The 24,698-nt window shown below is 29.1% G+C and overlaps 1 protein-coding gene across 1 annotated transcript; it reads right to left on the bottom strand.

Annotated features, from left to right (window-relative positions):
• Positions 1-1,439: 1,439 nt before the first annotated feature.
• LOC147072213 (uncharacterized) lies at positions 1,440-24,517 on the bottom strand. The gene is made up of 3 exons (XM_085946706.1): positions 24,346-24,517; positions 23,872-23,995; positions 1,440-1,633 (listed from the first exon to the last, which is right to left on the bottom strand). Exons 1-3 carry the CDS (start codon positions 24,515-24,517, stop codon positions 1,582-1,584), a joined length of 348 nt encoding a protein of 115 aa, XP_085802832.1. The 3' UTR covers positions 1,440-1,581.
• Positions 24,518-24,698: the final 181 nt, after the last annotated feature.

Here is a 24,698-nt window from a genome sequence, read left to right as displayed (position 1 = left end):
GTTTCTAAAATGAAGGATAATAATAAGGGATACATTATTAAATCACAAACATACTTAATTTTTATTTAAGGCTATATTTATATGACTTTTGTATCAACGTATTTATCTGATATAAATTGTTATTATATAAGATTGTGTCACTTTTGTGATAAATTACTGTAATATTTTATTTTTAAATCCCATTTCACTTACATCGCAAAAAAATCTCAGGTGGCACTTAAATTTTCTTAGTAAAAAAATAAGTAGTTTTTCAACTATAATCACGTTTTTTCAACTACTTTAATTTCATTTGCAGCCACTTTGGCTTAGTACTTAGAGTGGTTGTATTCTTATAAACACGGACCCATAGATATCGGATTCTAACCAGCGGCTGGTAAAAAGTAATGTATGTTATTCTTTTAATGTATATTTCAATATTACTTGTACAAGAACCCAATGAGTTGTGAAAATGGTTAACAACTATTCAGGGTCGGTCCTCGTATAAATATGTGCACGAGGTTTTTAGATATAATGTTTTCCTTGAGGGAGATTGTTTATCAGTGGATATAGTTAAGATTAAGTATTATTTTCATCGAGAAGTATTATGAAAAATAAAAGATATTTTGATAATATATCAAAACCAATCAAGCTATTTGCTTTCTCTTTTTATCAACAAATTACTCTTAGATATCTAAAAATTGAACTTGAATTGAAACTGAATTGAACAGTAACGCATTCAATTCATCAACAAACAAGGTTACAAGATATCAAAATACTGGCCACTTGTATTTCTCGTCTAACAATATTTTTTTATAATGCATGATGCCTTTATGCTTTTTCAATATTGGTATTGAATCGTTTTATTAGAAACATGTCGTTCTAGATTTTTTTCTAGAGTTTTATGATTGTAGTGCACAGTCTAGTGTTTTAAATATTTTTTACCGTACACGTAGTTAAATATTTTTCTTTAATTAAAAAACAAACTTTATTCTATTGTTTCATACTTTTTTATTGCAAGTGATTTGGGTCCAGCGTGCCCAATCGTCCCAATCTTACAAACACTGGTCTTGCAACGACTGCAACTATTCTACATAAAAATCTGTTAATATAACCTCTAGTTTATGGAAGCTCATAAGCTCTGACCAGGAAGGAATGTTATAATTTATGTTTAATTAATTTATATGACAGATGATTTACTATTGCGAATGATCATATAAAATTATATTATATCAAAAGCAATGATTATTGTTATCAATATAATTGTGTGTAATGTATACCTATTAAATGAAATCAATTAATGAATAATAAAACAACTATTATGGTTTTATGTCGAATGGTTTATTTATCGTCAAACCTTACATAGGTACAGAATCAACATAATAAACATTTGATTTTGTATCAGTACATTATGTTTCGTATTTTTGTTATTATAATAGACTATAAAATTTTGATATACAACCCCGAAATCCTTATAACATAACATGTAATCGAGTATAATAATATAATATATAACACTTAATTAAAATATTTCTTCTACAAAAGTCTTTGGTTTAGTAGACTAGTTTAATCTATAATAAGTCCCTGTAGATTTGTTCACTCACTTTACACGTGTATGGTGAACTCCCGTCTCTCTTGCTCATGACGGTGTTGAAACCTGGAAAAGATATAATATTCATTTTATATATTTGATTAAATATACATTTATAATCGTATGTACATACTGAAAATCGAGACATTTTTAGATTACGAAATGAAATTAATCAACAGATCATTTTGACATCTGATAACAATTTAATACTGGTAATTAAAATTATTATAATTAATCTAATACATACAATTTATCAATAAACTCAAGTTTTTAGGAGAAAAAATGTGTAGTTTAAATAATTTTATTTTAAACGTTATTAAAAAAAAAACGGATATAGAGACTAAACAATAATTTCGTTTTAATATGAAAGTTTTTGGATATAATTTACGTAAATGTTTTTTTTTTAATGCTTTACATCTATAAAACAAAGATGATCATTATATAAAAGGGCATAACATAGTGCTTTAGTGATTCAATAAAAATACAATAATGAGCAAATATGAGGATGTTTTCATCACGAGATAAATGTAATAATTGTTTCAAAATTAATCATGCATCATGCTTATCAATAATAATAATATAATCTTAAGATTGTATTCATTGTTATATATATATATATATACTCCCAAATATAATATTACCTACTATTATAATAACTTTAATAATATATCTTGAATTTTTATGTATATTACATTTATTTTAATTAATACCTAGTGTTTTTTTTATTTCTATCACTGTTATTTTTTGTTAAAAAGACATGCTATTGATAAAATAAACACTTCATTTTGTTAGTGTTGTTTTATTATTTATTATGAGGAAATAGTACAAAAACTTAAAATAACTAACACAATAAAGACTTTGTTATTTCTTTATATTATAAAACAACAAGCCTATTATAAGTGTCCACTTGTGTATATCGTTGCAGAAATAAAGCAGAATATAACACCTACATGCGCACTTGATAAGTTTTTAACCATTTTATATTACGATAGCACTGTGGTGACAAATTTTACTCTAACATGACTACTTCAATATAACCTCTAAAATATTTATTAATTTATTTATTTAGTAATTAAAAACACGGTCAATTATGATTGTAAATAATATATATCAACTTCTCCGTAGATGATACATCGATGATGGACATCACATATTGATAAACAAGCTTAATAAAAATCTCATATTTTTTGAAGATAATATTTTTTTATTCTACGTTTTTTTTTCAAATTATCGTTATAGTTACAATTAAATAAAATTATCTTTGGATATCGAATGTAATCATCGTAATTTTTTGAGGAATTTGCGTATTATCAAAGTTTTGTTTCGTGATTTCACATTTTCGTAGCTATATGTTTTGCTCGAGTACACCGTTAAGATGAAATTTTAAGATAATACTGGTAACACGAACACGTCCGGGATAATGGTAGCATAAGTCTTGGAATTTGACATTTAAGCAAAAATTTACTCTCATGATACCTACCTTTAGGTTGAATATGGATTTTCCTTGATCATTTAAAAACGTACCTATACACTAAAATGTCAAAAATCATTAGGTATTATATTGTGTATTAAGGAAAGATATCTCCTTGTTTTCAATCTATCATATTAATAACAACAACGCTAACCCAGTTTTTAGAACTCTCGTATCTGAAGTCGAGGATTGTAGATTCAAACCCGCGACACATTACTATTTTAGTTTTGGCGCAAGGACTAAATCTGCTGGATGAGTGGCTACTGGTTAGCAACATATTTTTCTGAAAAATATGTTGATATTCTAAGGAGGCCTCTATATTTGGATGTAAAATGAAAGGTTTAAATTTACCTTTACAGATTAATTCCATATAATTGATTATTAGAATTTACACAAGCACCCCTTAAATCATAAGCTACAACGTTTGGTTTATAATAGGTGAGTTGCCGATTCCAATCCTATAAGTGAATCTAATTGAAATGTATTTTTTTGATTATTGTATATTTCTATTCAATGAATCAGTCCAGTTGGATGAGCGAATACGTAACATCAATAATTTTTGTAAAAAAGCCCATTTGAATAAATATGTTTACTTTCTGAACATCATTATTCCCTGTCATTGTAAAAAAATGTGATATATCAAATATATATAACGGCTGTCAGCGATAAAATACAACTCAATGATATAAGATACAACCTAAAATATATCTCTCAAGGTTATTCTTATTCTCCGTCGGGACCTCAGAGGTTAAACAGGAAATAGTTACGTAATAATTTCACTATTCGATAAAAGTAATTAATACACTTTGCTTTGATTAAAAGTATTCGAAGATGATGTTTTTTTAATGTAATTTTTTTATTGTGTTACTCTTAAAAATAAATAAATTACGTGATGCTTTCGACTAAAATAGTAAATCTCTGTTTAACAAACAATATAATATATGGTATCTTACTAATAGGCGAAACCCTACCGGAAGCACAAAACCATAGAAAGCTTTCATCGTCATTAGATAAAGGATAATAGTGACTTTTAAAAAACCAACAAATGGTAGGGAGACCTTATATGGGGTAGTGAAATTTCACGACCCATTTGCGTTCTTTCCCATTTATTCGAGTATAAACGAGACTCTCTAATGCCAAAACTTTATTCGGACGACGTATCTTTATAAACACTGAGCTGGCCATTCTTTTCGCTTATGTTTCGAACTGTAGATGAGTGGCGTCCACCGTGAAGGAGTGGCAAGACATTCATTCTGAAATCAAGGGTCCCAGGTTCGGGTAATTAGCCTGCAATATTATATGTGTACATTGACCTAATATATAAGTTGACCGAATGATTGGTAACGTTGGTTGTAAAGATAATTTAAAATAATTACAAGATAAAAAGAACTTTTTATATACAACGTTTTTAAATTTTATGTTGAATCATATAAACTTGACTTGACTAGCTTAAACGATCAAAAAATTTTGTACTTGATAGAAATAATACTGAAATGTCATTTTGACATTCATATTGATTTTTATAGAAACACACGTATATTATTAATAACTTAGTTGCTAGGACCCCAGACAACCCTAGCAACCAATAATAGTGGATCGGATTACGGATTTCTTCCGAAATAACTTTTCATACAAAACAGAATTACCTGATAATGAATTCAATTCTACTTGAAGATGGCTAAAAGTATTAAAAAATGCATTGGCATCGTGTTCTGATATATTATAAAAGTTTCAAATGTCTAGCTAGTCGGGAAGTAAGTTAAAAATTGATTGCTATCAAATCATAGTAATATTAGAGATTGATAATATTTTTTTTTTTTTATAAAAATAATGAATCATGTTTATATTTTCAAACATATGGATATATTTTTTATCATTTTTCTGATTGTATTTAGATTAATGTTGAAAATTATTGGTAGATATTTAGGTCTACAATCATGGCCACCCTCATTTTCTTAAGTCTATAGTGTCACGCAAGATGCCGTACGCGGGTCCGGTTTCGAGCAACAAGAGACCACAGAGGCTAATGGTAGACTCCTCACTTCCAGCAGCGAGGCCAACAAAGGCTAAGAGCCAACCTCTCGAGGGCCTGATGTAGAACTTTAAAGCTTATCCCTGTAGCACGCAACTCACTATTACTTTATACGAGCGTCTCGGGATGGCGAGGGCCGGAGGGAGCCAAGATATGCGTCTTTTGATCGTACACACGCATACACTCCGATTCTTTCACACTTGTGGACATAAAGTGTATCTCTTTCTAAGCAAGTGCGCTTGCTTACTCTCATTGTATAGTGTCATGTGTACTAATCATCTTATATAATATATAAATATATTTTTTTGTAAAATACATATACTTATAATTGCGATAGTTAGCGATAATTGTATTTTGATATGTACACACCACATCCATATTTACATAAAATAGTTAAGTATTGAAACACTTCTTTGTTTATAATATTATCTCTGAATAGTAAAGATATTCTGTCGTAGATACGTAATCAAACAATTAAAATACAACCATAACATAGTTTTATGAAGAGAAAAAAAACATAATTAAAATGAACTGTAAATTTTATGTAATATTCAATCGATCTAAAAATATTATGTTCTAGTTAATAAAAAAAGGATGATATAAATAATTATGTATCTAGACTCAGAATCATTTTACATGTACGATTAATAAGTACAAATAGCTTTTACAGCATAATTGTATTACGGTAAAAAAAGTAATAATAATATTATAATTTAGATTTAACAAAAAGATATATTCAACGAATAATTCAAAAATTTAAAGAATTTAATATTATCTATTGAACATACATATTTATTGATAAATGCCTTAGTCTCGTGACTTTTAATTACTTTCATCGTAAGTAGGGACAGTGCGGGTGGGTAAATTGGTAAAGCACACTGGCCTTAATCCAATGGATGTGTGTTCGGGTCTATTTAAAAAAAAAACTCAAGACAATACAAGAATTTATGAAATCAAAATTGCTACCAAATTATTTAAAATGCTTCCATATATCACATTACTATTTGATAATGAATTATAAATATTAATATTATTGTAATGTAACTATCTATTTGGAGTTGACCCAGAATGCAACAACGGGCACCCATAAAAGCCTATAAATCGCTTTAACGGAACGTCTGTCTACGTTACATTCAATAGGTTCGTGACAGGTCTGTGCCGTCTTAGCATATCTAACGACATTTTATTCAGGGGGAAAGTTTTATTCCGCCATTATTTCACGCTGAATAGGTTGTCAAAGTAAAAATATATTGAATCCAGATAAATCGCGCTGTAGGCCAGAATGACAAATCGATTTTGGCGTGATGTTTAAATGCCCGATGACGTCAAATCAAAATATTAGTTGGATATCCGGTGAGTGTTTCCCTCATTCGCGACAGAAAAAATAAATTTCCGCCGTGGATTTTCGACAACTTTACTTCTTTCTGTCGCTCTCCGTTGTTGAAATACCTCGACGGCGACGTTCGTTCAATCATAGGGGGGCGCTTATGCCCCAAAGGGGTGTTCGAATGATAACTTGAATTTCATTACAACACCACTGGAGACGCGTATTTTGAAGGATAAACATCTACGAAAACATTTTTATATGCCATACACACCTACTACATATGTAACTATTTAACACAATCGATATAGTTTTGTTGTGTATCTACTTATGGCAGCCATGATTGCAACGTGTATAGTGTATCTATGATATTTCAATACATCAGTTATAGTAAATACTACTTTTTGAAAAGAGATAAGCAAATTCGTAGCCGAAAAAAGGAGTAGCTATACACTTTGATAGTAAAATTATAAGTTGGTTTCGAATATTTTTTTATCATACGTGTAAGTTTGTTATCGATCAATAATAAATGTGAAATTTATTTGGCGGCCGTTTTGATAAGCAAGTAAGTAATCCTAGACACCTATTGCATCGACATTGAATGCTCTATAATATGTCTCTTTATATCGAATATCGTGATATGTGTTGGTGACGCTATCTCTCTGTGGACATAATAAGACATTTTCCATTTAGTATGGAATTGTGGATACATTATTGTTTTACTATCATATATTGTCATTAGTTTACATATTTTAATTACGTGAATTATTTTCAAAATCATCATTAAATTCATTAACATAATATCTATGTTACTATTGTTTCTTTTCTGTATGAAATTGAATACAAATCATTTTGAAAAACCTATTAAAAAAGATCTAAAATAAAGATAGACGCAGCGGTATTCAAACTCATATAGTTTACCATTCAGAATGTGTAATGTATTCAAACAAAAGCACGATTCGGGGTATATTGGCCAATAATTTAATAGTTAATAAGATATTTTGAATTATTTTGAAAGGCTAAAAGCCTAATACGAGTATGTGGATGAAAGTAATACATTTATTGGTTATATTAGCCAAACAAGAAAAACAGCAGACTAAACAATATTTACTCGATTTTCACATTATTTCATGTAATCAAAATCATATATTCCTAAGAAAATATGAGAATAACATGGGTCTTTTCGGTAATGATATAAAATTAGTCTCAAAAAAGAATGTTTTCCAAAAGATGTTTACATATCAAAAAAATGATATAATACATTATATTGATTCAATGAGGTCACAGCTAAAAATAACCATTTGACACACATACAATAAAGGGAAATTCGAAAACACCAATTTTATAGGAGACATTTTTCAGTAAATAAAAGAAATATTATCAATCTAAAATACAAATACCTACATATTTCCTTGCACTTACGTATAAAACTATTATACTTTAAATTGTGTTAGAGTATTGTTAATTCTACAAATATTAATGTTGACAGCTGTTTCGATATATAAAATAATTTATCTGCAAACTAATTTAAGCCTTTACTGTAATAATAATTTTTATATTAATCGAATAAAATATCTACCTTTTTATTAACGAAATAGGAATAATATATTTTTACTAACGGCTTGTTGAACAATAGTCTGAACCTAAGGGTATTAGTAGTTAGATTCGAATTCATATAATTTATTTTCCGTGTGAGCGCTCTTATACAATAAAGCTTATTGAATAAGTTATTGATCCTTATATGGTTCGTGCAAATTAGTACTAATTGATATGCCAAATGAGGTTTTCAAATTACAAACACTCAGAGTTATAAAAAAATTTAACTTACAAAATCCCAAAATTTCAATATCAATAAAAATACATAACTCAAGATGCCAACGATTGATGATGATTTAAATAATAATGCTGATGGGCAGGATTTGAAACACTTAGGTGTAGTTATTAGCAATAATTTTCATAAATTTGTCACTTAATGCATAAGAATATTCAACCGAGCAGTGAATGATGTAAGTTCATATTCTACTCGCTCCATTTTTTTTATTTATTTATTTTAATAGGTATTGACACCCTTTTTATACCAAGCAACCAACTGGACATCTCAAACATTATCCCCCCCGTAGGAACGAATATATTTGAGATCAGTTTCGACCTCCCCTTTGAAGCAAGACGGATTCTAAATTTAATACTTCTTGTGCACACGCATTGTGCAAAAAAAAAATTAACTTTTCATTGTCAATCAGTTCACCAACCTAACATGACCATACAAACCTCCCCTCGCCAGAATATTCCACTTTTTCTCTCTCGCAACTCCACATACCAAATTCTTACGGAGCCAAGAGGGCAGTTTGTTAGTACCTATGTATGTTTCTCAGGTTTTCCGGAAGTATGTATTTTTAATAGGCAATAAGAATCTAACATTATTGGATCTTGGGAAGGTTTATGCTGTATTGAATAAAAAATATTTGGATAAAAATAATTATTTATAACAGATTAAATTCCTTTTTTGTGATTTAATGAAAAGCTAAGCTTCCGTAAATAATATCCCTCAATAATATACAAAGCTATCTGTACAAAAGATGCGGAGAGGAGAAATTACGAAGGAGTGAAAAAATACGCTCACATTTACGTGATAAATAAGTGGCACTTTCATTTTTCTCAGTCCTGCATTAGTACTTGTCGACGAAAAGCTCAGAGTTCTTGTATCAAAGCCGAGATCAAACATCAACTACTTTGCGTATGTAGAGGTTAGTCGAGAGCAAGTTCCATTACAGAACATATTGAAAAAAATATAAATATATATATTTTTGATTGGTTTTAAATTTCGTTATGTAATCGTAATACTTATAAGAAAAACTTGAATATTTTTAACATTATAAATGTATTCAAAATTGATTTAAGAATGAAGAAAAAATACTACCCATACGTGAGATTCAAATCTACTTACAATACAATTGAAAAAAAAAACACAGTATTGTAAAACTGTCGATCCGTTGGGAATTGAATTTTTCGTAAATGTAATATATGTCTTTTGTATAAGACGCCTACTTTGCTTATTTTTTTTTTTAAAATATGTACCTACATATTATTATTTATGGTAAGTTGTTATTTAATATGACGTTTTGAATCTTATTTGTTTATTCTAAGACATGCAAGATTTTTTGACCAATTAACCGCGAGTATGTTAATACATATTTTCAGATGCTCAAAAAATAAAAGAATATATAAGTATGCCAACTGAGTATTTATATTTATTATAAATGAATTGTGGTAAAGTACCTCAGAATATTGTTATATCGCCAAACGTTTCGTTTAACAATGGCTCGTGTCTCGACCAAGCGCCCTATGAACCACAACCTTTCTCCACCAAAGGGCACGGGTCGAGGTCCGTTGTCGGTCTACAGACAAATGACCGATATCAAACCAGAGCTGATACCTATCACTTACATGCGCTACAACCTACAACCACCCTCTAACGACCCATGGGTCAGTTGGACCAAGCTTCGTTTGTTATTTTTTGAAAATAAAATTTTGATATTCACCCCGTTTATATATTTCTAGAGAAACCGTTATGCCGTCACTTAATACATCGTGACCCTAGAATAAAAAAGTTTTGTAAAATGTATATTTACACGAGACTGCTAGATATCTTTGCTTTTATTTAAATGGAAGAATTCGAATTTATAATATTTGATAAAATATGAACACCAAAGTAAGGATAATAATAATATATTGGTCGATCATAACTTATTCATTCAAAATAGTCTCACATGGAGTAGTTTCACTGTCAATTAATTGTATAATAAAAAAATCAATAATATTGGGATGATAAAAATAAATAATATAAATTATTATACTTCGCATTTTGATGCATAATAAAAATACGTACACTTATAACTTATAATATACATATGGTCTTACAGCTTGTGGATTTGCAATCAGAAATAATTTATGAAATAAGAGAGGCATGTTATATTGAGATTTATTTTCAAATAATATCAGGCTTAAATATGTATACTTACTAGAAAGTGCTTTGCAACATTTCTTATATTATCTTCTCATACGTTATACGTACAGTGAAATTAATTGCTTACGTAAAAGTTGTGGTGTGTATATTAGGTGTAATTTTTTTAACCCGTCTAAGAATATTTTTATATTATATTATAATAAAATAATATATTAAAAATCTGTGAAAGATAATATGTAAAAGATGACTCGTTGCGTGGTAAATAGAACAATTTATAAATATAAGTATATGGTTTATTAAATGTATACATTATATTAATTAATGTCTGAACTAAATTTTAGCAAGGGTATAAATTATTGGAATACAATTTGGGTGAAATAGATTGAAATAAATTATTGTTTTAGATTTTAAGTACTTCAAATTGTTATTAAGGATGTACTTTTCTTTTGCCGTTTGCGAAATAAATTATTTCTCGTGTAATTCTATTTAGCAGTAAAATTTTGATTTACGAATCAGATAGGTGTACTTCCACCAAACTTTCACGTATAAAAGCCATTCTTTATGTTGCCTTATAATTACAGTACTTTATCTACGTGCTAACGTCTTATACATTTAATTTCTCTAAAAACTTAGTTATGAGTAGCATTTAAACTAAGAATGATTATTAAGTAGTTTTAATGTTTACATATTATTACAAAATTCTACTACGTGTATTTTAAATTAAACACGTCAACATGTTTATGATAAGACGCTGGCGACGTTATAAAAATCATCAACCTTGTTAGCAAAAACGTATTTTAAATGACATTATTAATGCATGCAATGTATAAAGATATATATAATATATTATGTAACCTAATATCAGTTAGTTGGTTTTTCCATAGTATAATAATATTTAAAGTGCTATTTTAATATTTATAGTCATTTTATTATTAATCGATTTTATCTCTAATAATATTGTTCCAAACATTATAAAATAATATGTGTCGCTACATTTTAAAATCAGGCAAGTCCACCTTTAGGTATTTTTATTTTTTTGTGAATTTCTGAAGAATTACTGCTTTCTAACATTTCTGCATTATCAAAATGTGGAATTTATTAATTTTAAATATTCTATAGTCGAAATAATATAAACTTTCACCCTTGTGAATGTGTATTTGAGAAAACAAAAAACTGTTTTTCTTCTATTCATCTATTATGGACTAGGCTGATTTTGAAATCTAGCGACACATAGGACGTATTCTTTCAGTCCATTTAAAAAGATGTTTTCAAGAATAATTAAAATATACAACACTTGCCTTAGAACTACACCATATACACATCCAAAATATATATATGTCGTGATATTTAGAATTGAGAACACCCGGTTGCATACGAAGTAAAACCTTTATATTTTACTATAATAAACATGTAGATGCAAGATGAGGTAAATCAAGAAAAAAACATAATTCACACGTGGAAAGTGTTGGTGAAACTATTTATCGATAATAATATATTGTAATGCATCTCCACGTTGGCTGTACAATTACGCGTCAGGCTTATAATTTCGTGGATTAAAATCCCGGGTGTAAGAAAAATTCCAATGTTGTTTTTCAATTCCTTACTCTAGGTCCAACCTAGAGTAAGGAACTACTAGGTTGAGCAAGTGACAAACATCCATTTCTCGTTAAACAAAAATATGGTAATAAACCTCTTAGGATTGTAGAGCCAATTAAAAAAAATATGATTCACGGAAGATAGATCTCCCTAGATATTATGAAAGAATATGTCGTGTAAGTCAACTTTATAAAAATATTAATGAAACAGGTTTAATTGTATAATAATTATCAAAAGAACTATTAATAAACTTTTACGAATTTGATAATATTGTTCTTAAAAAAAAAAGAACGGAGAAAATATTTTTTTAGATTTAGTATATTATTATCAATAATCTTTTATAATAGACGCAAAAATAGCTGAAATCTTATATTCATTTTGAAAGTTATATTTATAAACAGTTTCTGAAGGCACTCAGTTCGAATTACTAAGCATTCTTTTTATATTTCCTGCAATTCTGCGAGGTTCGATTTCATGATAGCATTGAATGTTTTTCTTGTTAAAGTTCCTTAGAGACTTCTAAATTCCTTAAGCGCCGAGAACCGGAGCCTAATCCTGAGTTGTCGAGTGACAATAGTATTTGGATAAGTGACCTCTAGGGAACAAGTGCGTGCCGCTGGGTCTTAAAAGCATCTTATCGCGATAACTACTGGAAGGGAAAGTGGAGACTCGACGATTGTATTGATTGTAACTACTTACTACCCATTTATAATGTATTCATAGCTAAATATAAACGCACGTTTACTTTTTATGTCGGTATAATATTTACTATTACTACGTTATCGCAATAACTAATTCAGGATTCAATGAATGTTCGTAACTATTAATTACTCACCATATTATATGGCACTATAAGGCTTTGCGGGTCTTGGCCTCCTCCAAAAAAATACCATATTGGAAGAATTAGCTCCTATATTTTAACAGACTTAAATCAACGATGTAATATTATACAAATAATAAATTATTATTAACAATAATTATTATTCTATTTTTGTGTTAAATTTTACAAAAAAACATTAATAGTAGGTAGATAATAATTGTGTGTATTTAAATACATTTATTTATATAATTAAATCTTAAATAAAACAATCGGCTTATAATATGGTTAACTAAGAGGTTCAGTATATTTTATACTCCAGTAATTTACCTGTCAAATACACTACTCTTTTTGACAGTTTGACATGATTTTTTAACCCTTTTCTTTGACAACCAGAAAAATAATATTGCGTCAGAATTTCTTTTATACTTTTCGCGGCTGAAGCATGTCTATTTGCATTTTTTAGCATTAAATTTTAATTTGCTTTTTGTTTTTTCGCTTGGAGTTTTTCATCTTTATCAAAAGCGCCCGCAACCCGCGCCTTATGTTTAAAACATGAAGTATCACAAAGTGTAAATATTTTATAAATAAGTTCAGGCAACACTCAGAATGATATAGTAGTAGGTTGGGTCTTTTGCATCACACGAGGGCTAAAATAAACTTTGTTTGCGTTGTTTCGTATGCGAAGAAACTGCGAAGAGTCTAAAGTTATGTTTATTTTTTTTCCATGAAACTTATGTACATTGAGATAAATTTTCAAGCCAGGTAACTTATACGTATGTACTCAATACAAATTTAAATACAGCTTTCCATATTTTCAAAAACGTTAACCCACTCTATAAGTGACAACAATAAATTTTAACAATCCTCTACAAAAATTATTTATTAACTCTATTATATTGACGTAATCGGAGTTATCGTGGGTGAACTCCATTTAAATGCTTTACAGGCATTTTTTTATTAATTCTCCGATATCATATAAATAATTGAAATAATGTTTCTGTCAGTGTTCAATTGGTTATGGTTAATTCAATTATTATAAAATGTTGTATTACACGTACAAAAAATATTTGGTGAGACGATGTGCTTTGCTTGCATAGAAATAAAGCTTCTTCTGTAAGAGATAAACGTCCAATACAAAAAAAATGTAATGTATTAAGTAGATATATAGTCGAAAGTTTTTTTGCTTTCAATCATAAATTATCTCATTAAAGAGAATCAGTCCTTTTGTTCACTGTCTTAACTTAAACATTTATCTTTCAAGCATGATACAAATGAACTGATATATCATATCATTTATATTTAAAAAGTTATAATTATTATTGACATACGCTTAATATTACTGGTTAAAATTTGTAATTCATCGTTAATTTTCAAATACACTGCAAACAATTGCACCTATTGTTGGATTTATAAATATATAAATATTATGAGAAATAAAGTAAAAATAAGTTTAAAACAGAGGTTTTCAAAGTGTACGCCTTAGCGCTCTATGGTGGTGTATTAGGGTTCAAATAGACTATATGGCGATCGGGCACATATATGCTAAGAGCGTTTTAGTGTCTATGATCAAATCTATGCCATTCCGACATATTATACATACATATTGTATGGGAGCTATGACATCGTATTTACACTCTGTGACTCCCTGTGACACAGGACGCCAACATAAGAAACGGTTTTTTCGACATATATATGACCGATCGTCATAGAGTGTATTTGACGCATTATATAAATTTTTTTTAAAAATCCTAGAAAATCTCAATTAAGTATAACTGATGCACGGTTACAAAGATAGATTAATATTCTTAAGACAGTTAACACAATTATTTATGGTAAAATAACCCATGATAATTAATTATAATAAATATAATATTTATTGTGGCTGTCAACTATTTCTCGTTATGTATGAAATATTCTATTGTTTTAACAATTATATTATTAACATTTTGTTATACTTAATGCCTTAATAAATACTTAATTAGAATCATAATAAGTAAATTCTGTCAAAACGATCTTGAAATATTATTATTCCCACACTATCAATCTTCGTGACATTTAAATAAATCCTTCGAATAAACCGATTCTGTTTTTCTTTAGGTAAATAATATAAATAATATCGATGATCTTGGCATTACTATTGGCTCACTTGATCCATCACTATGGTTGGATGTATGATAAATTACTTTTCCGGTAAGTATTTATTTCAGATCGAAATGATCAATCAATTGTGACAAGTCGCTGTGGAAAAACCAGTCAAAACTTTGCTTCATAATGAATGTATGACAGAAGTTTTTTTGGCATAGTCGACAGATTGTACTGATGAAAATACGGAGAACAGGCCATGATATAAAAAAAATCCTTTTGTCGTGGGAATTGAATAGGTACACAAATGAAAATGTAGTGTATATTATTAATTCTAAAAAAAGTATGCATGTATATATTATAATGTTTTATAATGATTTAAAAAAATATATCAATCAAATTTAAAATGAAATTTAAAGTTTCACAGACCAAAATTGTATTAAAATTTTATTGATTAAATAAATGATAATACCGTTTCAAATACCTGAATTCAATATTTAAATGATTATATTATATGCTGTACAGCTACTACACTACAAAACACTATCTTCCAAACTTACAAGTTGCTAGTACCTCTATTGAGACCTTTTTTATGTTCGGAGTAGAGTCAGATTTGAGACCTTTCATTTTGCTCCCTAAAGTAATTGCTTTTTCTTCTATATACTGAAAATATGTTCATTACAAAGGTATTTATAAACTATAACAAACTTTTATGTCACGTAAACTTTGTATATAGATAGTTTATTAATGATTAACACTTCATAGACTTACTAAAATTTATTTACATCTGAGAAATATCAGTCATACCTAAAATAGTGTAATTAATTACTGGCTTAAAACATGTATTATAAAAACTCATCTATAGACATTTTAAAATGCTTACTAGATAATATAAGACCAGTATTGTATGCCTTAAATTAAGGAAGATACTTTCAGATAGCAAAGATAAAAATAAACCTTTAGATAACAGCGGCAATCGGAAAAAATAAAAATAATAAAAATAAATATGTACATATTAGATATCTAAAAATAACAATCATCATAATATGTCATTAGTAGTAAATTTAAAATCTTTTATCGCATGAACACAATAGGTTTGAAAATTAATAATTTACAATTTACATATATAAATAAAAATATAAACACAATAATTAACAACGTTTTAAACTCACCAAAATACCCACCTATTCAACGCAAATCTAACTTGGAATTTTAGTAACTTTCCCTTTCCCATATTATATAGCTCCTTTTCTACCCCCGCTGTACAGTAGTGAGTGACAATAATTATAATCTATATAATACGTTTGAGTGTTTGTCCCTTCGAATTTTACAATTTTTAATTTTTACCACAATTTAAGATAAAATTTGAAGATTTTGATTTGATTTTAATTAGGTGTTCGTTTTTTTACGAATGAATGCTGTCAGAAATACTGCAGTTTGACATATTATAATATGACATTTAAAAATGTAATTATTATTGTTTTATTAGATTAGAGTTAGAGTTTTTGATAGATATATCTATCAATCAACGAAGCGACCTCGTGATCAAGCTCAAGCTAGTATTACATAATTAAACTAAAACGTAAATTTCGGTGTTCATACGTGATAAAGCTCGCCGCAGGAGGTGAATATTAATTATCATGAATTAATTATCCAGTAAATCTAATCGCAAAATCTCATGAAAAGATTAATGGTTTTTTGTTTTATTACATTCCCAATATTTAAATTTGCGGAACGTGGTATGGAAATGTGCATATTGGGCACAATACGGAAAGCTCATAAATTAAATCAATTAATAAGGAAGCATGCAAGATTATGCAATGTAATAGAGGTCGCGAACAACATTAAATGACAATGGGCTGGATCTATCGCTCAACGAGTAGACAATCATATATGCAGTCATACACTGGTAAACGACCACATAACACCCTCAAACTTGCCGTATTGACAAACTTATAAAATTAGGTGGATATACTATATAGTGATGAATTAGGAACTGATAAGAGTGGAAAGAGAATAATATGAAGCATTCATCTAACAATAGGTTGACTCCGGTTGATGATGATTCAAATGTTTAGAAAGTAGTAATTTATAAAAATGTATACCTAGTGCATTTATAAAAACTCTGATAAGTCAAATGTTATTACGACAAAAAATCAACCGCGTAAATCTTCAAATCTTTCCCGTGCCATCCAAGGGAATGCGTGCCACAGTTTGTAAAACACTACTGTTGAATATATAGGTAGCTAATATTATGACAAGGTTTTAAAATCTGATATATTTTTACTTAGGTATTAAAATGTAGGTATATACTACTATTATTAATTATCATTAAAATAAAAATTACTTCAAAGTCAAAATATATCGTGCGTAGATAATCTTTATAATAATTAATATTCTAACAACCACTAATTAAAAATAAATTTAATTAAAAACTTGAATGTTATAGTTTCGTGGAAAACTTTTACAACGTTACTTCGCCCTGATATTGATTGCAGTATATTTATACCGGCTGTGAGTTTATCATTGAAATGATAGTATAAACGTAATATATATGTAACATGTTTTACCACGTGTCTTAAAAACAGGATATTAGATAATGGATTGAAAGCCTCTTTAACTCTTGCTATCAAACTACACGACGGATCGTTTTGCGATTTCTTCTTACGCAATAAGGGAAGTCGGAGAAAACGTAAACGCAAGGAAACGATGGGTAAATTTATAGCAACGTCGTGAAACTAAAATTTTACAGGCTATTTATGCGAAAAGATATTGCAGACCTGTCGTCGTTGGTTTGACGCCACGTTATTCGGTGAGATATATTACGTGCTGGTAATATTAAAATTGAAAATATTAACATTGACATTATGTCTAAAAGAGTTTTTTATTAACCGAAAAAGGTATTTTTATATTGATCTTGAGTAATAAAAATGTATTGATTTTAAAACGATTTCGTGTAAAAATTTACTTATTCTTCTTCCTCCAATCCAAATCGAGCCTTGATTTCCTCAATTCTCCTTTTTTCTTCTCTTCAGTCTTCCCACGTGTACAACCTTTCACGTTACAAATATACCTAATGACTAAATAAGTGTAGGGTCGAGCAAGTAGAAAAGGACACAAGATTGGTTTTCTTTTTTACACCAACTGAAACGCTGCGGCAGAAGAGAAGGGCTTTATTTTCCTTGGACTTAGTCACTTTAACCTTGGCTGCGCAGATGAACGGATCTCTTCGACAAACAGTTTACATGACAGCTGCCGCTCGGCCGGTAACCAACTTAAACTAAGTGTGCTTCATGTGAGCTTTTAATAAACATATTGTTAACCCTTTAAATTACAGTGTTTTTTTTTAATCGACAGTATTTCATCATGTACATATTTAGATCACACTTAGCGCCCTAATTATTAATATATTATACACCTACAAGGCTAGCTTATTCAACATCTTTTACATATCATAATTTATTTTATGGATTCAAGTTTCACTGATAATCATGTCTATGTGACAGCGCAATCTAACGCCTTGATATTAAGAGTCATTATTTGTCTAATCTTGCTTTAACCGTTTGAGCATTTTTTACTTTTTCTTACACGTCATTATCTTCACTTTTCCTACTATTACAAATTCAATTTAATCCTCGCTTTACTCTTTACAGCATTACAATTATCAGCCAATATCTATTAGATATCTCTATTTTATTTCAATATCAACATATAACATTAGACCCTTTCTGTTCATCAAACAGCTTTAACGTATCCTCTTTCGTTCCTTTAATCTAGTGAAGCGATGGTCGTTTTCTTCTTCATACATTTTGATTTCCACTTTCCAGGTAACGTATTCCGTAACGTTTATTTCAGATCTCGATGTTTCACATTGTAATGTCTACAAAGTATAGTAGCCAAAAAAATTATTGGCTACTATACTTTTTAATAGTTGGTTCTTGGTCACTTCGCGAGGAGGAGTTTTAATAGATGTTGGAATATAAGAAATGGATCTTGGCCATTTGCACAACCTATGTCTTAATTTGGATACAGACACGTATTGAAAAATAACATGTGAACTTGCCAGATTCCGGGCTTAAGCCCGAAACATTCTTAAATTAATATATAACATTAATCGAATATACTTTGCCTCTGGGCAGTCTGGGCTTATTGTATTATATTATTGTTAATTGTCTTATTCTCTAGGCTTTCATTTCTTGCTTTGATTCAAGAATATTTTTCAGAATTTACGTTTTAAAGTAATTCAACCATTCTCCCATTAATTCTCCCAAAAATTAGTTATCTTATTTAACATAATTTAAGATGTTTTTTTTATAAATCACACAGACTCTCTTCATAAATAATACCACTAATCCATAAAGAAAATTTTATTGATTGTAGAATATTATACCATCGATTCGCATAACATAGTCACATTATACTAAAACAACATAAATATTTCATTTATCTCCTAAAAAATATTCACACTCATAATATTGTATAATATTTATTAGTATGTATTTATCATTAAAAAATATTATATCCTATGTATAGGGCGTGTAGTTTTTAATATTCATACATAGAGCAAAAGTGCCTATTTTTTTGAGTGTATTCTATTTGAACTATCTACTTTCTGCATAACCACATGAGTACTGTTCATAATTATTATAATTTTAACATAGTCTTAATTTGGTATTTATGTAGACATTTCTGGGCTTAAGTATGGACACTTTTTATATAGGTACCGCTGTTAAACATTCTCGTATTTTAAAAAGTTATTAATTAGTAATCTTAGTGGTATTGGATTTCAGATAAAAAACTGTTTCATTGTAACATAATATGATTTGAAAGAGACTCATTAGTCAATATATATTATAAGAAACTGATTTAAAAAAAAATATGTATACAACTACAGAGCTAATTTTGTAATGGGTGTTTAGTAGCCTGAAATATGGAAGGTTAAAATATTTATATATCGTAATTATTAATAGAAAATTTTATTTTTAATTTATTTTACACTGAATTTTTAAATTAAATCATTTCATTGAAAATATATAAATATTCACATATTATTATAGTAGTGACTCATTGTGTTTTTTTTTTTAAATAATTTATTTATCATCGATAATAATCGTATGCAACTTAGAAACTTTTATGTGATATTATAGTATGAATAAAAAATACGTTATTTTTATTTTAATTCTCTATCGTGTTACGTTAGAACAAAGTAAACTTAATTAAGTATGTAGGGTATTAAATTTTACGCTAGCTTTAAAACATGCTTTTATAATCACTTAATAAGTATAGAAAGATTGTATAAAACCTTCTATTTTCTATGACTTATTTGTGTGTTTACATTATGTAACAATTGTGGATAAATTAGAGTAAGTTTTTAAAATGCTACTTCTAACAATATCGTTGATATTTCTATTTCAGTATGTAAAAAAAAAACTGTTTAATGTAATGGACGGTACAAATATTTCGGAGTTAGTCATTTTGACGGATTTATGATAACGTTAAAATATATATGACTAATTTGATAAAACACGTGAGCTATAGAATGTGAACAAAGAGTTAACGCTATTTTCATTATTACACTACAGCCGTGAAGAGAAATATGGAAAACACTGCGCTATTAAGGGTTTTATGAGTTTTTTCATACTCCTATTACCCTCTGTGTTTTACATCTTTATGTAGCGGAACGTAAAAAATCTCACAACATAAAAGTTTAAGGATGTTATCAGATGAGGTCTGCTAACAAAATTACGGGTTAAATGAGAGTTCTTTTATTCCTGTTTGTTTTTGCAAGTAGTTCGTTTTTGCAGCGTACACAAAATGTTTCTATGAAAATTGCTGCAACCGAGAATAATACAACAAAAAAAAAACTGCGTAAGTAAAGTAACTTCTCGTGTTTGAAATTTTTAAACGATTTCGTTAGAAAATGTATTTTGGTGTAAAGCAAGTTTCAATTAAAATGTTCATGTAATTCATGTAAATTCATGTAAAAAATACCTACTTACAAAAAATAGAAAACATGCAATCCTAAACTAATCATATTGGTTCATCATGATTACTCGATCAATATAAAATTATTATATGCTAATGGGTCGATAGGATTAATATTATGATTTATATTTTTTTATAACCTGGATTTGCTGTCAATATATTATTATTGTACGCCTGAAAAACGAGTATTCTTTTAAAATACATCTTCCTACGTTTCTGTGTCGGTTTATTTACAATCTGTCTAATACTGGCAAGTATTATTTTTCATGTTCCTACCAATGTCACTCTTAGTGCTCGACCGTAGTGGTTTGGTGGGCGCGGCGCGGCGGCGTCTTGCGAAACTCAAACGTATAATCGTGTGTATTATCCCCCAAATAAGACACTGTCTACGAACATTTTACACACGGTTATACGTTTGAGTTTCGCAAGATGCCGCCGCGCGACCACTACGTTCTTGCACTCAATGTCTTCACTTCCAATGTATCGCAGGACGGATAACGTAATATTTTTAATAATGCTTTATATCGTGCATTTAACCCGTTTGTTGGCACCATACGGTTGTTAATATTTTTCAAAAATTATTTACATGTTAGGAGGTAGTTTTAAAATTTTGTCAAATCCACTTTTTGATAAAGCGAGAAAATGCGATATTTTAATACCCCTTTCTCAAAACATTTCCGTTTATTAGCAATAAAACAAACGCGTCATTTCTCTGATAACTTTAATAAGGTATGCATCGGGCAATGACGTGATTGGTTGAAATGAATTTGATGCTATTTGAAAATAACTATGATGCTATGAATGCTAGATTTGTTTGTTGTAGATAATTAGTCCCATATTTAGTAGGCTTTTAAAATAATCGTATGTTGAGTTTGGCGAGTTCTGGAAATGACATATTGTTAATCACTCCCAATAGACTGGGAACTGGGGACTCCCGCTTTTGAAAATTATCTCCTGAATACTTTTGTGGATTGTTCAATTGCTTAAATATATAACTATATGTATTAATATAATTGCTTTGACGTTGGCTATTATTGTTTTGTATTTATTCTCATTGTTATATAAATATTCTTTTAGGATATTGAGCACCAATTATAATTTTTATTAATTGAAACATCGGTTCGCTATTAGTTTGGCATTTTTTACAGATTGCTAAACCAAAATCCTGTTATGGGAGAGGGATTTGAAAAAACGGATTCTTGATTACATAATAATGTATTTTTCACTAACTATCATACAAATAGTGTAATAAATAGTTTGTAACGTATAACTCTTAGTAACGCATTTTTAGGATGATGCCGGCTACTAAGTACATTGGTGCATTAATTTTAGTTATAAACTAGTGACGGTCCGTGTGATAAACAGAAATAAAAAGTTTACAAAAAAAACATTCAATTTGATTTTTTAAAGCAATGGGATAGATATACAACGGTTCATACCTCTCCGCATAATACACTTCCCCTGACAATTACACCGTGCTATCTGAGCACTTCACATACTTGCAAAATAATTGTTAAAAGTGCATTATTTTCGATATGTTTTTATCTTAGGTATGAACATCAGGACATATTTATTAGTTAAGTAGCTTATGAGTAGTTGTAACAGAACAAAAAAAACAAATAGGCAAATATTATGTTGTGCTTATTACGTGGTACATATTACGTCAGTCAAAATGCTAATCAAAAGCAATTTTTTGAAATCACATATAAATAGGTATATCATTTTTTTCCTCGCAATCTTTTTAGTAAGTATTAGGTACCTATTTAGTTTGACAATAATATTTAAAAAAAAAAAAAAAAAAAATGTTGGTCATATTTTATATGCGACATGCACTACTTTTAAATACGTGATAAAATATTATTGAAAGACAAAAATGTATTCATATAATATCATATATTATTTTTATATACTTAGTAAATACCTAAAAGTCCCATCAAAAATCCTGTAATCGACAAAATTAGGGAAATAAATAATATTTCATCCGTAATAGTGTTTCTAACTATGAAACGAAATAATTGAGAAATGCTAGAGCCTACAGTACCTACAGCTACTTCTACCCCCGCGTAGCTTGAAGAAAAAGATAACAGTTAGTCAGCGACTGACCCTTGATTGTTTATGCGTTAACTTAATACGCAACCATTTTCGCGCCAAAGGGCGCGTACCTTCCAGCCAATATTAATTTTTTAAAACAATAAATAACACCGATAAAACTCAGTTCATAAAATAGTTATATACATTGTGTTTCATCCCTAAAAACTGAGTACCCTAATACTTAACAATAATAAACAATGTTTCACCTTTGATTTATTATCTTCATGACCATCTATTTCCTATAATTTGGGTGAAAAATTAAAATAAACCTACATAATATTCAATTTCTCCGAATCTGTGGTTTTAATTTAAACTAACCCTTCGACATAGGCCCCTCAATATCACTATTCACAAGACCGAATTACATTGACTGTTTGAATAATATGATTACGTTAATGTATTGATGGAACTAGATTGTTAAACTGGATTATTCGAAAGACACAAATTTTCGTGTTATCATATTTATTCATTATGCATTAAGTTGCATATTAATACATTACGCGTAGGTACATACCGATATTAATACTTTGGACGCTGAAGACGCACCTGGCGCGTAATTACCAGGTGGCCGATCGATGTAATTAACGTGCATTTTAAAGATGGTAATTAAAAATCATTATCTAGTCAGCAGCGAATGAGAATAATCGAATGATGGATGAAAACGTAAACCGAATTTTGATTTTTCCTCGACTGAAAATGTTGCGATTTTTAAATAATCCAGTTTACTTCTCAAATGATATAAAAATTAATAAGATTCATTATTAACTCAGCCGGAAGAATTGATGTAAGTATACATTATTATAACTATGGCATATTATTATTGTGTATTTTTTTTTTGTGAAATACATGCGATCAAATATACAATATTGTGTCAACATTACATACTACGAGTGAGGAAGAAAATATTGGTATTACTTTGGGAGGGTTCTACCTAGCTACCTGCCACCGGTGAGGTACGTGGCTGCCCGGCGCGGAGTGCGGTGCGTCGCAGTTCCATTCCCACCGCCTGGTGACATCTCTGATTGAGATTCCGCACTTGAATCCGCCACAGGCCGGAACATGTCTAAGTGGGAAAATTCAGGAATACAGGAAAAAATGGTTTGAGTCTATGATATAATGCAAAAATAGTTTATTTTCTTAAAAAGCTTTTTAAATAGATGTCATGTTGACTAAAAAAGTGTTTTTATCAAATGATTAAAAATTATATAAATAATTATGCTGATTCACATATCAAAACTTATAACCAATTTGTTTACAATATTATTTAAATGCATTTACATTACTAGCCACATTAAAAATACTTCTACGGATAGTTGTATAGGTATCTACGACATATTTTGGTATGATAGAATATCTAGTGTGATTAGAAAAATATGCAGTCTGATTAAAGTGTCACTAATAAGTTACGCTTACCTTTTGGTGTATTAATTGGCACTCTATAAGAAGGGTTAGAATTGCACTCTGTACAAGGACTTCCACTAGAGTCTGATTCAGAGTCGGCAGGAACTGGCGCTGGAGTACCACCAGGTCTCGGAGCTCTACAACGAGGCCCTCCACTGCCTCCACCAGACCCACTTGCAGCCATCGTCATTGCTTTTGATAACGTGTATTCATCTGCCATAAAAATGTGAAAATATGAAAATAATATAATATAATATTTTATTACATACTTAATTGGTATTGTGTATAAAATTAAAACACTTTTAAAATTACTGGCTTTAATATTATCATTATAATAATACTAATTAGTCTACATAATGTTAAAT

The sequence above is a fragment of the Rhyacophila brunnea genome, unplaced genomic scaffold (genome assembly GCF_057557595.1).
Source record: "Rhyacophila brunnea isolate RB1 unplaced genomic scaffold, BYU_Rbru_1.0 scaffold_2, whole genome shotgun sequence".
NCBI classification, from domain to species: domain Eukaryota; kingdom Metazoa; phylum Arthropoda; class Insecta; order Trichoptera; family Rhyacophilidae; genus Rhyacophila; species Rhyacophila brunnea.
The sequence above is the reverse complement of the archived record's forward strand: the minus strand, read 5'-3'. Positions and strand labels throughout refer to the sequence as shown.